The 19,512-nt window shown below is 30.9% G+C and overlaps 1 protein-coding gene across 2 annotated transcripts in view; it reads right to left on the bottom strand.

Annotated features, from left to right (window-relative positions):
* Nucleotides 1-19,512, bottom strand: part of CSMD1 (CUB and Sushi multiple domains 1) — a 2,563,917-nt gene that overhangs the window by 204,006 nt on the left and 2,340,399 nt on the right. For both annotated transcript variants that reach the window (XM_031949178.1, XM_031949179.1), the window contains exon 49: nt 17,214-17,402. In XM_031949178.1, coding sequence (XP_031805038.1) covers nt 17,214-17,402 — 189 coding nt within the window. The remainder of the gene's footprint in view (nt 1-17,213; nt 17,403-19,512) is intronic.

Genomic DNA, 19,512 nt, shown 5'->3' with positions numbered 1-19,512 from the left:
CAAGTTATAGTATATAGTTGTGATGGAATACTTCTCTGCTACAAGAAATAATGAGCTCAGTGACTAAAAAGGCATGGAAAGGCTTTTAATGTTGAAAGAAGTATACAAAATTAGGAGAACACTATATACAATAATAATTATATTGTATTAAAAATGAGCAACTAAGTCATTCTCACTATTATAAATACATGAATTAAATGTGTGTGTGTGTGTGTTTGTGTTTGTGTTTGTGTGTGTATGTAATGGTAGTCATCTCTAGGATGTACATAGCAGGGAGGAAGGAAGAAAATTCCAGGAAAAAATTTACATGATAACTTCATTGTATATTTAGAAGGAATAGCAAGTTATACATGGTAGATTTGCAATTTCATATGTAATCATCTTTTTTTTAAATAGTACTATGTTATGGAAATGCTTGTTTTATTTCACAAATTTAAATTTTAAAAAAGTCACAAAGATAGAAAATACATGGTTTAACACATGATTTGAGATATGTGATTTGAGATCTCTTGACTCTAGAATCATTACTCTTTCCATTGTACTATATGGCATTGTTCTTTAATCAGATGTTATCATAAATAGTTACAATGAAAACAAATAAGTTTCTGGTAGCCACTTTTCATCTACAATCTTCCTTTTCTCCTTTTTACACATCTGCATCACTTCTCTCAATTCATTTCACAACCATTCTAATTCCAACTTTTGCCACCTATCACCTGAAATAAGCTCCTGATCTTCCTGAATCTAATCTCCCTTCTTCAATTCATCCTACCACAACTGACAAATTGATATTTCTAAAACATCAGTTGGTCCAGGATACTTTTCTTATCAGGAAGCTTCAGGGATTCCCTATTTTCACTAGGATAAAATTAAATATTTTTTTATCTCGAATATTTCTATAGTCTACTCCATTCGAAATATTTAACATGATTTTCCATTTCTCCTACTCATTTACATTCCAGCCAAACTCACCTCCTTGCTATTCACGTTATATGTCCTTCCAAAAACCACCTGTATGATTTAAATATAGATGTCCCCATGCCTAGTGTGCTTTCCTTCTTCATGTTTCCATATATTCAAGGCTCAGCTTGAATTCTTCATTCTTTATTCACTCTTTATTCATTCTTTATGCACTCAGATTCACTGAGATATACTCATAATCACTTTATATTTATTTTGTATATAAATTTTGTATTTACTTAACCTGTGTAAGTATTGTTTCCCCAATAATTAAATGAAAAATTTTTAAGAAAAGATGTTACATTTTTGTTTTTGTTTTCCCAGTTCCTATTAAAATGTACTTTGTGAGCACTTGATAAATCCAATTTTCCTTTTTGTTGTCTATTAAAGTGAAAATTCTCCCAAAAACCTTTAATACTTTCATATTATTTCTACTCTTATATCTCCTTAAATTCATATAAAACTTGCAAAAAGTATTTCACTTTCTTCTCAGCAATCAACTCACTAGAAATTTATGTTCTTGTTTTTTTCTCTTCCCTTGTAAAGAATTCAAATTTTAAATAAGATAAAAATAGGAGTTTCACTGCAAAATAAGCTAAAATCGTTTCTCATTCCAATAATGATTTCAAATAAAACTTAAAAAGATGAATTTTTGATGGCAGCATTTAATGTATATGTTCCTTGTTCTATAATATTTTATGGACACTTTCCCATCCCAAATCAAAGATTATATCATGGTTATATTTTAGGTATTACACACAGAATTCTGATGATAGCAGTAAGGGTGTGTGTGTGTGTGTGTGTGTGTGTGTGTGTGTGTGTATTTAAAGATCTACAGATAAGAAACAACCAAAAACTACACATTACTATTTCTTTCAGTCATGAGTACTGGAATCACCCTAAAGCTTCCCCCACAATGTGTGTGTGTGTGTGTGTGTGTGTGTGTGTGTGTGTGTATGTGTGTGTGTGTGTGTGTGTGTATGTGTGTGTGTGTGTGTGTGTGTGTGTGTATTTAAAGATCTACAGATAAGAACAAACCAGAAACTACACATTACTATTTCTTTCAGTCATGAGTACTGGAATCACCCTAAACCTTCCCCCACAATGTGTGTGTGTGTGTGTGTGTGTGTGTGTGTGTGTGTTTGTGTGTACCTTATACTTACTAGGAACATTTGTATGGTCCTTAAAGGCAGACAGATATCACTTCACTTTTGTATTTTTGTCCAGTGTCTAACACTGCATTTGGTACATAGTAGACAGTTAAATATTGTTAATAAATTGAGTGATTAATTTGTCGAATACCTCACAGAAAAAAAAAAAAAAAAACATACTAGAATACTTTGCATTGGTAAATTATTTCAGTGTACCATGTCAGTTGTCATAAAGTTGTGGTGATCATTAATAAAGATTTAACTTAACATATGCAATGAAGATATGCTGAAATTTTCTTTTAAATCCTTTCATATGGGAATTTTTTTTTCATCAAGAAATCTTTTAATCCTGCTATAGATAAAATTTGTATCTTGATATGAACTGGCATTCAGTGCTTTTTTTTTCTTTTTTTTCATAATTATAACTTTTTATTGACAGAACCCATGCCAGGGTAATTTTTTACAACATTATCCCTTGCACTCACTTCTGTTCCGATTTTTCCCCTCCCTCCCTCCACCCCCTCCCCCAGATGGCAAGCAGTCTTATACATGTTAAATATATCACAGTATATACTAGATACAATATATGTGTGCAGAATCGAACAGTTCTCTTGTTGTACAGGAAGAATAGGATTCAGAAGGTAAAAATAACCTGGGAAGAAAAACAAAAAATGCAAACAGTTTACACTCATTTCCCAGTGTTCCTTCTCTGAGTGTAGCTGCTTCTGTCCATCATTGATCAATTGAAAATGAGTTAGATCTCTTTGTCAAAGAAATATATGGGAATTTTTCAATACCTTTTTTAATATCTATTCTCAAATAATATCATGACATAACCTTTGTATTAAATTAGTATAAATGTATTTTCTTTAATTTATCCTTAAGCAAAAGTATATATATAAAAGTGAATTATCTTTTTTTTTTTTTTTACCATATGGATTTGTTATTTTGTTTTGTATTTTCCCTTCCCTCCACATTAATCTACATCATTTTTTTAATGTTATAACTCTGTAATTAAAAAAAAGAAAATAATATGGATAAAATATAATGATAGGATTTGAGAATAGTACACTCCTTGCAACACAGGGATTTAAAACATATAAGGCACATTACTTCCATGTTGATTTCCTTGGCAGTATTAAAGAAATTTGAAATGGAATGGGTAGTGGGGAAAAGGGGAGGAATGCCTCTTAGAATTTGCTAGAAAGGAACCATTTTAATTGTCATCTACTAATTTAACCAATACAAGGAATTTGAAAGCAATTAGCGATCTTAAATCTGATCCCTTGTCTCAAAGCATATATATATAAATATATTTATATATATATAGAAAAAGTATATATATAAATATATTATATATATATATTTTTTTTTTTCTCACTCATCTCTTTCTACACCAAATTCCCTAATGTTCCAATGTTCTCCAAGGAGTCACCTCAAATTCTCTCAAGCAGTAATCCCTCTTCTACTTCTATAATCTAAAATGGCACTTGATTTGAATTGCTCTCATGCAAATATTCTGACTTGTATATTTTACGTCTCTGATATTATATCCTTGATAAGTGAAAGGTCTATTTCCTTTCTTTTTTATATGTATCCTAACGCCAAAGTATGATATGCACACATTATGAGAGTTGAGAGGTTCTAATCCAATCCCCCTCAGGTTACAGATAAGAAAAAAAGTGATTGTGAGGTTTAAGTGACTTGTCCAAGGTCACAAAGGTTGTGAGTTGAGGATCTTGGATTCATATTTGGGTCTAATGACTTTAATATCTGGGTTCTTTTCACCACCTCAATCTTAAAGGGATAGATAAAATGGTCTTGGAAAACCCAAGCAAATTGTTTTTAATGACCATTATTTATTTTCATGTATACTGTATTGATGTCTATGATTGTGTTGGCTAAATCAACTCTGCCTTCTTCAAAGTAAACTTCTCTTATGATGAAAAATAAAGGCAAAATCTGACTGCATCTGTAACATAATGTTATGCCCTAGTAGCCTTTTACCTGTCTAATGTGAAGAATAAGATTATATTTAATCATCTATTGACTTCAAGGATTTTTTTGTTTGTTTGTTTGCTTTTTTCTCAATTTTTAAATTGCCCTTAGTGGAATTTTTGGAAACACAGTATATAACTTCTCCGTTTCCACTTATTTTGTTCCAAATCTGTAAAAGCAAATAAGAAGAATTTCCCTTCACCAATTTAAAGCTTAAATGTATCTTTTCAGTCCTGAATACAGCTCCAAATTTCCAGCAATATTTCAAAACACAAGCCATAGACTGTGTGCGTCTTCCTGGTATTCCTGGTAGACGTGTCCTTCTTCTTCATGGGGTCACATATACAAATTCTATACAAACAGTCCCCAGATACTTAACACAAATAATAAAGATAAAGTTAATACTATTTTATATACATGGGGCAGGGTATTTTATCAAGGTAGTAAAATTTGAGCTGGATTTCTAAGAGTACAGGTTAGACAGAAGGCAAGAAAAAAATTTCCCATTGGACAAAATAGCCTAAGGAAAAAAAAAAAAACAAGAAGCAGAATAACACAAAACATCTTCACAAAATAGAGGGAAGACTTGATTTCTTTCCTGGAAGGAAATAACATCTCCTTTATAAAAGGGTGGAGGGAGAAGAGGCTAGAGATGTCTATTCTGTTTCCCTTCTAGTTACACAATTACAACCTTATGCTACATGTAGGGGGACAGACCTTGCTGCATCAATTTTTCAGCTGTTAATTTCCTAGTCCTCTACCTTGTCCAATTGTCACAATTTTTTAAAAAACAACTGTCAACTCAGGGCCTAAATTAATTCTACAATATCAATTAGTAACAACCTGTGTGAATATATGCAGGTACAACACCACCACCACCCCCAGCCTGATAAATTCTCTTCTATCTCTAGCTTCACTTTTCCACCAGAGATTGGAATTTTCTCAGGCATTGTAAATTTCTTGGGTATTGTCCACCACAGTTAAAATAACACAGAGGGCAGCTAAGTGGCACAGTGGATAGAGCACTAGCCCTGAATTCAGGAGGACCTGAGTTCAAATCTGGTCTCAGACACATCTCTCAGCTGTGTGACCCTGGGCAAGTCACTTAACCCCAATTGCCTCAGCAAAAAATAAATAAATAAATAAATAAAGTAAAATAAAACACAGCCTATTCTTCAGTGTCGATTGACGCCTTAAATTTCACACAGGTATTTTACTAGTTACTCCTTATTGACTTAGGAGTCATTGTCAAAGCATTACCTGATAAATTGGAAAATTCTGCCCTAGCTCTCCTGCTTCTTTTCCTTCTCTTAGAGTATACAACAAAATTCTCAGAGAGGGGCTAACCTGTTGGTTTCTTTGGACAAAACTGACTACTCAGTGGCTGTGACAGGATCATTTTTCAACATTAGGCAAATAAACTTCAAGCTTCTGGATTTTCATTTGTTAAAGGAAGTATTAAGTTGGTAATTCCTAAATCATCTCTACATGCTGATGATTCCTGAACAAAAACAACTACAAAACAAAACAAAGAAAAAAATTTGGCAACTTGGCTTTTCTCTTTGTCCATGAGGGCAGATTTCTGCCAATCACTGCAAATGTTAGTGCTTTGAATTTTAATAAATTTCTGCATTTTTCCACACTAGTTCTAATTAGCATTCATCATGATTCAATTTCAAAGTGAAAGGAGACTGCTTTGGGGTATTCAGGGAATGTTAACATAAACAAGAAAGATACATTGTTCTACTTAATGAGTAATTTATGGAAATTGGGCAATGGGAATTGGAATTAACCTGTACAAATTTTTCACTTTAGAGAAGGAAAGTATATATGATTACCTTTATTCCCCATATGGAAATATTTATTTAAGGGATTTTTTTCTTTCCTTGATTTCTAACATTCATTTTTATTATCTCTTCTTTTTCTTGTCCTAAAATGGTTTTCCTTGCCACTTATTCTTCCCTTTGATTCTAAATTAATTTTTTGTTTTGTTTTTTATTAATTGTTTTATTTTTTCTGATTATACGTGTATATTAACTTTTAAAAATACACATTTCTTGACCAACAGGATGATTTCAGAAAGGCCTAGAGAGACTTACATGAACTGATGTTGAGTGAAATGAGCAGGACCAGGAGATCATTATATACTTCAACAACAATACTATATGATGAGTTCTGATGGCCATCTTCAGCAATGAGATGAACCAAATCAGTTCTAATGGAGCAGTAATGAACTGAACCAGCTACACCCAGCAAAAGAACTCTAGGAAATGACTAAGAACCATTACATTGAATTCCCAATCCCTCTACTTTTGCCCACCTGCATTTTTTTGATTTCCTTCACAGGTTAATTGTACATTATTTCAGAATCCGATTCTTTTTGTATAGCAAAATAACGGTTTGGACATGTATACTTATTTTGTATTTAATTTATACTTTAATATATTTAACATGTATTGGTCATCCTGCCATCAAGAGGAGGGGGTGGGGGGAAGGAGGGGAAAATTTGAAACAAAAGGTTGGCAATTGTCAATGCTGTAAAATTACCCATACATATAACTGTAAATAAAAAGCTATTAAAAATTAAAAATAAAATAAAATACATAGTTATTTGTGAATCATGATAGGAGAGAAAAATCAGAACTAAAGGGAAAAAACAGGAGAAAAAAAACGGGGAAAAAAAGTGAATATAGCATGTGTTGATTAATACTCAATCTCCACAGTTTTCCTTCTACATGCAGATGGTATTTTTTATCATGAAATTTATTGGGATTTCCTTGGATTACTGAACCACTGAGAAGGACTAAGTCTTTCATAGTTAATTATTGCACAATCTTGCTGTTACTGTGTAAGATTTGTTCCTCATTTTGCTTGTTTCACTCAGCATAAATTCATGTAAATCTTTCTAGAGCTTTCTAAAATCAACTTGTTCATCATTTGATAGAACAATAATATACTATTACTTTCATATACTATAACTTATTTAACCATTCCCCAAATGATGGAAATTTATTCATTTTCTAATTCTTTGCCGTTATAAAAAACCATTAAAAACATTTTTGCACATATAGATCCTTTCCCCTCCTTTATGATTTCCCTGGGAGGCAGACCCAGTAGTGGTACTGCTGGGTCAAAGGGTAAGCACAGTTTGATAGCCCTTGTTTACATAGTATTGGAATTAACTATTCTTTCAATGTTTGGTAGAATTCACTTGTAAATCCATCAGGCATTGGAGATTTTTTCTTAGGGAATTCATTAGTGGCTTGTTCAATTTCTTTTTCTAAAATGGGATTATTTAAGCAATTTATTTCCTCTTCTGTTAATCTGGGCAATTTATATTTTAGAAATATTCATCCATTTCAGTTAACTTGTCAGATTTGCTACCATACAGCAAATTTTTGGGGGGGCAAAAAAGCTTCTAATTATTTCTTAAATTTATTTTTCTTTAGTGGCAAGTTCACTCTTTTCATTTTTGATGCTAGTGATTTGATTTTTTCTTTCCTTTTTTAAGCAAATTGAGCAAAGACATCTATTTTGTTGGTTTTTCATAAAACCAACTCTTAATTTTTTAGTTTCAATTTCATTAATATCTCCTTAAAGTTTCAAATTTTCTAATTTGGTATTTAATTGAGGGGTTTTAATTTGTTATTTTTCTAGGGTTTTTTAGTTGTATGCCCAATTCATTGATCCCTTCTTTCTATATTTTATTCATGTAGATATTTAGAGATATAAAATTTCTCCTAAGAACTGCTTTGCTGGCATCCCATAGACTTTGGTGTGTTGTCTCATTATTGTCAGTTTTTGGATGAAATTGTTTCTGTGATTTTTTTGTATGACCCACTCATCTAGGGATGGGAGTGGAGAAAGGGAAAAATTTGGAGCACAGTTTTGCAAGGGAGAATGTTGAAAACACCACTTAAAATATATTCTGTATTCATTGTTCACTATCTCTCTACTGAGAGGAGAAAGATATGTTTTCCTGTCCTCTGGGACTGTTGTTAGTTATTCATTTACTCATGGTGTAGCTTCCTTTCTTTTCTTTTACATTGCTGTAAAAGTAATTTCTACAGACATCAAAGATGTATTAAGCACAAACTTGTGTATGGGCATCAGGCTAAATAGAATCTGCTAAATAAGCTCTTTTAATACAAGATATGACTGACAACTAGATATTGTCTTTAAATATATATTTTAAACTTTAATTCACATGTTTTAAATCATATCCATTTATATTTCAAGAATTCTACTTATATTCATGTACAATTAAGAATGTAAAAGAATAATGTAAACTTATGCTTTAAATATGTGAAAAATGCTCACCTATGCACTTGCATAATCTGTTATTAAGCAAAACACTAGCCAAAAAAAGTTTCAAAAACATTAACTGATGATACATGCTCAGCATATTTTTTGGAGTTTTTCATAACATTTTCATTAATCTAATAAGAATCTGTTTCTTTTTGAAAGAAAAGTGATCATATCTTCCTATTGGGTAAATATATTTTGCTCCAAAAAGAGAAGTCTAAAAATTTTGCAACTTGTAGGAAAGACCATTTTTCCTATTCTTTATTGCTTGCAAAAAACTAGCCAAGTTTAAATGAATAACAGTCAAAGTAATAGCTAACAGCATATAAAAGACACTGAGAATAATAGCATTAAAATGAATAGCTCCTTGAATCTCATTCTTACTTTAAAATGGGAAGTTCAAGAGTGATGCAGCTGAAATGTAACAATTTAACTGGATCTTTGAGATACTACTAAAATTTTCAGTTCTAATTCAGGGTTATCCTTGAGATGAATAGGATTAGTGTATTGATAATGAAAACAGCTGCTTGGCACAATTTCTTGCTTTGAGGCAGGAAATGAAGCCTGAAGGAGACAAAACATGTCTGTCTGTACAGAAGATAAGAAACAATGCAGATACTTTGAAGGAAATAATTTGAAAGGTCAACAGAGGACAAAGTTTTATGTTAACAATAAAATAAATTTACTTACTGTATGATATCATTTATAAAATTATATAAATTGTATTATATTTCTTTAATCCAAAGAGGAATTTTCAATATACTAAAAATAGTAACTATATATTAAATATATTATATATACCCATATTTTATATATAGAGAGAGAAGTGTATATATACACACACATATGATTCTAATAGGTAACAAAAGTATATTTAAGAAAAGAAAGCTGATCTTTACCATCATTCAAATTTTTAATAGATATTTATTGAGTACTAAGCAAGATACTGTTCCTAGAGCCTTAGATACTATCAAGATAAATGCAACACAATTTTTGTTTCAGTGAGTCTAAAATCAGTCAATCATCAAACATTAATTTGTTTCCTACTATAGGCCAGACAACAAATTTGGCAATGCGGACAAAACATAAAAGTCCTTGCATTTTAGAAGTTAATATTCTACTGATGTAGAATTCATTATGGTGCACATATGAAGATAGATAGATAGATAGATAGATAGATATAGATAGATATACCTCTTTTACTTATTATCAACATAACAATGAAAAAGTTTTTTTTTTAATTTCTCTGAGCCTGTTTTGTCATCTATAAAATGAGAACATTATATTAATTTTCATCTAATATTCTTTGCAACTGTAAATCTTATGATGCTAGTAAATTCAGAACAATTTAAACTGTTAAGTGATTATAACACACATATAAACTGTTAAGTGAATATGTACACGTGCAAATGTATATGCATGTTATACTTATCAGATAATATTTATATTTATATGCACTGGCACATTGTTTTATATTATGCCAAAAATCTTTTAAACACTTTTTTAAAAGTCTTACAAAAAAGGTGGTTTAAATAATGAATACAATGAAATTTTGCTATTATTATTATCACTTATTATAATTACATAATTACTAAGTAATGATGTAAATTAGTTTCAAATTAACTTCAGTGAAACTAGTTTGTATTGATTCTCTAAACTTAATTAAAAGGCCTTTACAGTATAAATCACTGATATTTTCATATTGGTTGTGTCTCTTGAAAATCCTGATAATCTTTTTTCCTTTCACCCTCATTTATTCATGCAATCCATTCTGCTATTAATTAAATTTGTATTCATTTTTAGAAATTGTCAAAACTTCTTTTAATTATAGTCATGTAACTTAAGATAAACTATTTAAAATAAAATTTTATAGCCTCATATTTGATAAAGGACATGCTTTAAATGTCATTTGAGAGGGGAAAAATCTATAAATTATTGGAATTGAAATGCTACAGTGTAAGAATTAGTATGTGATAGAGTTTTAGAAACCATTTAGAAATAGAACAAATGTAAATTAGAACTTTATGAACAAATAAAAAATTGCTGTTAACATTAGATTATTCTATTCTGTGTATAGTTTCAGTAAGAAGGCTTCTTAATAAAATGAAAAGGATATATGCCAGAAGAATGAGGCTAGAATTCTGGCTGTGATAATTTTGATCAGTGTATGTTGGTCAAACTATTAAAGCCCAGATGCAGCAAGATGACACAGTAGCAAGGTGGGTAGAATGCTATATATGGAGTTAGTAAGACCTAAGTTGCAATCTGACTTCAGATATTTACATGTGTAATCATGGGTGAATCCTTTAGCTTCTGTCTACCCTTGCTGAAATATGAAAAATTATTTCTGAATAGGGAAATAATAATATTTGTCTATCTCACAGAATTATTAAAAAGCTCAGATTAAAAAATGTCATCAAAGTAGTTTGAAAATTCCAAAATATGTTTTAAGTGCCATTATGATTAATATCGCTTAAAGATAATAAGATCATAGGGACTGATATCAGTCTAATTTAGGTTTTGAAGGACAAGTCATTTCCCCTCTCTGAGACTCAGCTTCCTCATTTATTAATCAAAGTGATTAAAATAGATGATTTGCTAAGCTCTGGTGCAATTCTAAAAAAAAAAATTAATAAATTTGTTGACTCTAAGTAATCAAAAAATCATGGAGAACTTTTTATCCATTCAATTAATATATTTCTAATATATAAGCTAAAGAAGTATACCAAGGGCTTTGAGGATACAAAAAAGAAGTTTAAGGTAGTGTTCTTGATCTCCAAAAACTTTCAAACTAGCTTTTAACCAAAACAGAAATACATATTCAAAACCAAGGAGTTATTAAAGGCTTGGAATAACACATCAATGTAGAATATGGAGGAAGAGTGAAGAAATCTGCCTGGCTAACATCTTCTTCTGGACTATTGGATGATGAAATTATGTGAGTATGGGATCAGATTTTACAAGATTAAATGTGTTAACAATGAAGGGCGTCAATATAATGTCATAATAGCTAGTATTTATATAGAGCTTTCTATGTATCAGGAATAGTGCTAAATGCTTAACAAATGTTATTTCATTTAATCTTCACAACAGAGTATCTTCAATGTACAGATTAGAAAACTGAGGCAAATGCAAGTGAAGTGAATTGCCTGATTTTCACAGCTAGTGAGAGTCTGAAGCTGGATTTGATGACTCCAAAACCTTTAACTTTAGTCACTATGCCACACTATGCTGCTTTCATTTTCCCTATTTTCAGCTTTGGAACCATGCAGGAAACATATATTCTTTATCATCATGCCTTTAAATCAACTATTTTCCCTTCAATACACTTAAAAATAGTGAGTGACTGCTATTTAGCCAAATCCTAAGGAGCTGAGATAATCAAGGATCAAATTTAAAACTAAACCAAACAGAAAACAGTCCAAAAAGTAGCTTGGTTTAGTAAAAACACTGTATAGCAAACTAGTAAATCCAGCTTCTATTACGAATATAGTCACTAATTAGACTAGATAGCTAGATGTTGATAGTGTATAGATCTCTGGATTTATATAAAGAGCTTACTCTAAATCTTACTTCAGTCACTTATGTACGTGATCCATGCCAAGTCACAGTCTCTTTCAGCCTCAGCTTTTTTAGCTGAAAATGTTTTAATAATAGTTCCTATCTCATAGATTTTGTTTTAAGAATTAAATAACACATGGAAAGCATTTTTTAAATTTCAAAGTGCTATACATGTGCAAACTGTTGTTGTTTGCTGTTGTTTTTTATATAACTTTTGACAATTGTCTTCTCTATGCCTCATCTATAAATTTGAGAGACTTGGTCACGAAAGCTTCTTTCCAGTTTTATGAGAGAATAACTAAATAATATTAACACCTTAGTTAAATGGGGAATAAATTACTTACAGAGGGATCTGCAGAGTTTTCTAAGAGATTGGTAATACCAGCATGATTTATAATTGAGTAACAAAACACAATGGGAATTCTTTTCCATTCAGAAACCCCAGAGAAGAAATCATAATTTATTAAATGGATGGGGATTTTGATTGATTCTAAAAACCACTATCTCACATATCCTGACTTACAAGTGAGGATCATAGAGTTGTCATCACAATTAGGCAACTTTTTATGGACAGATTTTTTTTTTTTAAATTGGGCAGTAACTTGTTTGTTTTTGTTTTTGATATTAACTATAGAGAGTCCTCACAAAGAAATATTCACATTTCAAACAATCTCAAAAAAAAAAACAAATGAGGTAATTTCTAGCATAAAATCCTTAGTTCTTGTATATGCTTTGTTTTGTCTAAAGAATGTGAATAAACGTTCTCTCTCTATCTCTGTCTCTGTTTGTCTATCTGTCTCTGTATATGAAACGCTGCTTAACTGTAATGGCAACTTTAGCAAAAGGAAACAAACATTTATTGTGTGCCTATTATATGACAGACAATATGCTAAATATTTTACAAATGTCTAATTTTATTTTAATATTTTATATTTGTTAGAAAGATTTTGTTCATCTATTGAAAACCCTATAGTATCTTTTTTAAAAAAAAATAATTTATTCTTAATAAAAATTGCTTTACTAATCATTTTGGGACAAAAAAATCAGAGCAAAAGGGAAAAACTATGGGAGACATAATTTTAAAAAAACAGAAAAAAGAAGTGAACATAGCATGGGTTGATTTACATTCAATATCCATTTTTTAAAAATCTGGATGCAGCCATCTGCATTTTCTGTCCAAAATCTATTGGGACTGCTTTGGGACACTGAAAAGAACAAAGTTTTTCATAGTTGATCATCACATATTCTTGCTGTTATTTTTAGTTCTGCTTGTTTTGCTTGGCATAAGTTCTTGTAAATCTTTCCAGGATTTTCTAAAATCAACTTATTCATGATTTTTTAGAGAACAATAATATTCCATTATGTTCATACCACAGCTTGTTCAGCCATTCCTCAATTGATGGGTATCTACTCATTTCTTTGCTACCACAAAAAGAGCTGCCACAAACATTTTTGAACATGTAGTTCATTTTCCTTCCTTTATGATTTCCTTGGAATACAGACCCATTAATGACATTGCTGGATCAAAGGGTATACACAGTTTGATAGATATATACAGCCCTTTGGACATAGTTCCAAATTGTTCTCCAGAATGAATGGATAATTTCACAACTCCACCAACAATGCATTGGTACTCTAGTTTCCCCACATCCCCTCCAACATTTATCATTATCTTTTCCTGTCATCTTAGCCAATCTGAGAGGTATAAGATGGTACCTCATCTCTAATCAATAGTGATTTAGAGCATTTTCTCCCATAATTATTCCTTGCTCCCCTAATATTTTTGTGGTATAATCCTTTATACCCAAATCATGTAACCATTTTGATGTTATTTTTGTATAGAGTATGAATTATAAGTCTATGTTAAGTTTCTGACAGGTTATTTTCCATTTTTCCCAGTAATTTTTGTCAAATGGTGAATTCTTATTCCAGAAGCTGGAGCTTGGAATTAATATTATTAAATATTAGGTTACTATAGGCCTTCATTATTGTGTCGTGTATCTAATCTATTCCACTGATCCATCACTCTTTTTCCTAGCCAATACCAAATGGTTTTGATGACTACTGCTTTATAATATAGTTTTAGTTTTGGTCCTTATAGAATCTTTGCCAAGAAAACTCAAAGAGGGTCAAGAAGAGTCAGACATAACCAAAAAAGAAAAAAAATCATGGAAGTAAAGAATAAAATCCTCCACCAAATATAAATGTTAAAATTATACTAAACTCAAGCTCATTTTGAGTTGATTTTTAGCATCAATAAATAATAATCATAGCATATATATGATCCCAAATTCATACTTGTCATATGATATCTTATATGTAATAATTTTATGGTTTTGTAAAACTTTTCAGTTAAAGTACTTAATTTGATATTGACAACCAGCTCATATTGTGAAGAATAGTCATTCTTGAGTCAGAAAACCTGGAATCAAATCTCGCCTCTGACATTTACTAGTTTCTATTTTTTCCTCTTTAAATAACTTTCATAATGTAATGGAGTGGGCTAGATCACTTCTGAGGTTTCTTCCAGTTCTACACCAATGATCCTAGGAACACCCCTATGAAACAGGGTAGACAAGTACTAAGATTCCATCTTACAAATGGGGAAAGGAATGTTTAAAGAAGAAAAGAGATGACAAATTTGGAGAATTAGAAGCTGGGACATAGACTAGGTTCTCTGGCTCCTAATCAAAGACTCTTTTTACTCCAACATTCTGCCTTTTTGAGATGATGAAGGTTAATATGTATATTTATGTGTATGTGTATGTATGTATGTATGAGTGTGTGTCTGAATGTCGGTGTGTAGTATATATCTATTTATACTATGTATATAATATATGCATATATATAAACACACACATTCAAATGGCATAGGATGAGATGAATAAGATGGGTTAGAATGGATGAGATTGGATCTATGATTTTGTTGATATTAGGAAACACAATAAAGAAATCTTAATCAAGATAGATTGACACCTTTGAGAAAACTTTAGACTTCCTTTGAAAACTACTTAGAGGTCCCTGAAAGATTAAGTAATTTGCCTAGATTCTCCCTGATACTAAGTGTCATGATTGGATTTGAAAATAGTTTTTTCTGACTCTAGGGCTAGTGATTTAATGACGATTCTTACTGTCTTCAATTATCTATCATGCCAAAGTCATCAAAAAGATTAGTATCACAAATAATTGACAGAAAACAGACATATAAAGAATTATCTATTCAATATAACAAAAACTTACATAATCTGTCAATCACTAATTCTAATTGAAGAATGCATTAAAAAAACTATCTTTTGAAGACTGGGAGGGGTAGCTGTAGAGTTTGTGAATGAATAGAATGAGCATTTATATAGTATCTATTTTGTGCTGCTATGTACTTTACTAATATCTTATTTGATCCTCAGAACTTTATTGTAATTCACACTTTACATTAGGAAACTGGGGCAAATACAGGTAAAGTGACAGCTAGTCCGTCAGTGTCTGGGTCTAGTTTCCATATATTTGCATGTTCTTGACTCTAGACCCAGCAGTTTTTCCACTCTGCAATCTACCTACTATGCCACCAAACTGCTCCTAACAGTAAAGGAAGAGATCCCATTAACTCCATCTTGTCAGAAACAGTGGTATAAAATATGTGTTCATTAAGTATACTATACTAATATCACAGAATCTAGTGCATAATAAAAAAAATAAAATAATAGAAAAGAAAAACAAGTACATTCTAAAGGCAGCAGCTTAAATAGCTAATTCTCATAGATTCAAGAATTTTAATTTATTTAATGAATAATCAATGGATAAATATACAAGTATACACTGTGGAAAATATAGTTTTACAAATTCTATGAAACAATTTAATTAACTAACCACAAAAAAAAACCTTATTTGAGAACTTAATTTTCATTTAGATGATGAATAGAGATGCTCATATTAGAAAATAATTTATTGGACTACATGAAATTATTTCTAAAACAGCCAAGATTATTCATTAAAAACGTTAGAATCAGTTTAGAGGGACTGAAAATTCTAATAAAGAAAGGACTTTGTTCAATTGAAAAATATGTTTTAGCTGTCAAAAACAGTGTTAAGCATGAACTCAATGAAAAAATATTTTTAAATTATTAAATGTAATTTTTAAATGAATAATAAAACAATTCTATACAACATCAAAGGGAATGTTCAATTTTCTTTTATATTCAGGCTATATCAATAACACAGATCATTTATAAGGACAGGTTTTGTGTGTTCAGAGGAATTTTTCATGTACTCAATAACAATATTTCTCAAGAATCTAAAGCATTATTATAAATCAAATTCTAACTTTGTCTTCCCTCCCTAAATCCACTGATCTTCCAAACTTCTGTTTCCCCATTTTCACTAAGAGTACAATTGTCCATCTTGGGATTACAATCTTGGTGTCATCCTTGACTCTTCATCTTCCTCAACCTCTCTTACCCACAACACATTAATTCCACTTCTATTCTACTACTTCCTCTACTTATATATAACACAATTTAAGTCTTTATCACCTCTCTACCACCACAGAGGAATAACTCTAGTCTATTTGATTATTCTCTTTCCTCTTTCTAATCCATTTTCCACACAGACAAAGTAATTGTTCTTAAACAGATCTCACCACATCATTCCTCTATTCAATAATCTCCAGTGGTCCTCTAATAAAATTCTAGGACAAAATACAAGTTTTCTGGTGTGGCAGTTGAAGGACTTTTCAATCTGCCTCCTATTTACTTTTTCAGACTTATTTCATATTAATTTCCTTCATTCTATAGTGCAGCCAGAATGAATGATTAGATTTTTACCAACTTTGGCATTTCATCTCTTACCTCCATACCTTTACACATGATACTTTCCAAGTTGCAAATGTGCTCCCTCTTCTTTTCTATAACTTAAAATCTTTATCTTCCTTCAAAGCACAAATCAGGTGAGACTTCATTCATGAAGCCTTCCTTTATCCTACCTCACATGCCAATGCAAATTATCCTTAGTTATCTTGTGTACACTTATCTATTTACTGTTATATATATGCCAATGATTTTTCTTTTCTTTAGGTTCCAAGTACACACTAGATGCTGAATAAATGTGTTGCTACACTTATAAATTTTTCTCAGTTAAATCTTTGGCTATTGCTTATTTAATTGTAGCTGAGACAATAAGAAAAAAAATCTTATTTTGCAGAAAACATAAGTAAAAGACAGGAGTGAAGAAGGAAAAATTTCTTACCCTGGCAGAGTGGAGTAAGAGAATCCCATTGATACATGCCATTTGGGCTGCGTCTGCAAGTTGCATTACTGTGGCCAATCATTCTATGTCCAGGCTTACAGAAATAATGTACCCGACTTCCAATTGGTCCCCTGGTCCTATTCACAATTCCTCCATTCTTAAGAGTCTGGGTTAAACTGCAATATGGAGCTATAGGAGGGAGGAAGGGAAGAAGAAAGAGAATATTTTAAAACAAAACTAAGGAAATAAAGTAGAGATAAACCACCTATAATGAGTAAGTAATGTCAAACAGTACAAATTAAAAGTGCCTGCCAGATGAGATCAACCAAATCAGTTCCAATGGAGCAGTAATGAACTGAACCAGCTACGCCCAGCGAAAGAACTCTGGGAGATGACTAAGAATCATTACATTGAATTCCCAATTCCTCTATTTTTGCCCACCTGCATTTTTGATTTCCTTCACAGGCTAATTGTACAATATTTCAGAGTCTGATTTTTTTTTGTACAGCAAAATGACGGTTTGGTCATGTATACTTATTGTGTATCTAATTTATATTTTAATATATTTAACATCTACTGGTCATCCTGCTATCTGGGGGAGGGGGTGGAGGGAAAAGAGGGGAAAAATTGGAACAAAAGGTTTGGCAATTGTCAATGGTGTAAAGTTACCCATACATATAACCTGCAAATAAAAGGCTATTAAATAAAAAAAAAATTTTAAAATAATAAAAAAAATAAAAGTGTCTGCCAGGAGAAACTTCTAAAATAATTCCAAACAGGGAGCAAAAATTAAATCAATATGTTGATTTAACAATTTGGATCACCTGGGGTAGGAATAGAGTTGAACTCTTTGAAAGTTACTGATTTTTTTCAAGGCTGATTATCCACTCTATTGAGATTGTCAATAAAAATATGTTATAAGATACTACTTGAGACATCTTATTTGAAATATGATTTTTGAACCAGATAAACCATATAGAAATGAAGTTTTTTTAAAAATATTATTCAAAGAGGATAAAACAGGAAAATTTGAAATGGATCTCAGCAATAAAGTCAATTAATGAGTTCACTAGCTAAGAAAATTTTATGATTTGTATCCCAAAGTGCAATAACATGAGGTTTTAAGATTTGATGATTGGAGAAAGAATTTCTATCAAGAATATCTAATTCAAAGAAATGTGCCTGTTAAGGAAGACAAAAATATTATTATACTCTATTACTTTCTTTGTGGAATGGCTTTCAAAAACATGAAGGAAAAAACATGTTTGAACCTCTGTAGAAAATACAAGTTGAATATCAGAATTAATTTTGGCTTTCAAAACTTATACATAAGAACTTTTATATAAAATATTTATAGAGAATTTTTATATATTTGAGTTAATTTCTTTGAAATGAACATTTTATGACCTACAGAATTTCCCTTTGGTTTATATATTAAAAGATATATTCATAAGCATATACTTAATATTAAAACTTTTCTCTGAATAACAAAAACAAATAGAATCATGATGATTTTTAAATATGGGTAAAATATGGGTGTGTTTGTAGGCAGAAAGGAAAGAACAGATTTACAGAAAGAGACTAAAAATATCAATAAGAAATTGGAGATGTTAATGGCAACCTCAGAAAATTGCCATAAAAAAAACACATTTATGACATTGAAACACTAAAAATACGAATTCTCATTTTTTTCACTCTAACAGGATTAGACTTTGTATATGTTCATGTGTTTGTGTGTGTGTTTATCCAATAACAAAATCTATTTCAAGACTACATTCAAAGTTATAAACTTAAAACAAAAAGGAAAAATCTTCAAAAAAAGGTCAAAGATTTTAGAGTTGGAAGTGATTTTAGAGATCATCTAGTCCAATTCCTCCATTTTTAGAAAAGAGAAAACATAAGCCAAAGGAGTTAATTTACTTGGTCAAAGGCATAAAGATGTCAAATAATAGATTAGAAGCTAGAGTAGAGCTCTTTACTACTTACTACCTATATGGTTTTGGGAAAACCAATTAACCTTTATGTGCTTCAAATCCTTTTCAGTACTGCAAAATGAGAAGATTGGTTGGATTACAGGAAATCAAACCTATGATCTATTTCAATATACCTATTTCACAGATAAAGATATGAGAACCCCAAAAAAAGTTAAGTGTTTGCCTCAAGATCAAGGAGGTATTAAGTAACAAATCTATAGTCTGAAGCCAGCTTCTTTGAGTCCAGACCCAGCTTTTGTATTCTTGTTTGCTAGACAAAAGGAGATTCCTAAACAGATCCTCTGACTCTATATCAATATGATATC

Source organism: Sarcophilus harrisii, chromosome 2 (assembly GCF_902635505.1).
Source record: "Sarcophilus harrisii chromosome 2, mSarHar1.11, whole genome shotgun sequence".
Taxonomy (NCBI): Eukaryota; Metazoa; Chordata; class Mammalia; order Dasyuromorphia; family Dasyuridae; genus Sarcophilus; species Sarcophilus harrisii.
The sequence above is the reverse complement of the archived record's forward strand: the minus strand, read 5'-3'. Positions and strand labels throughout refer to the sequence as shown.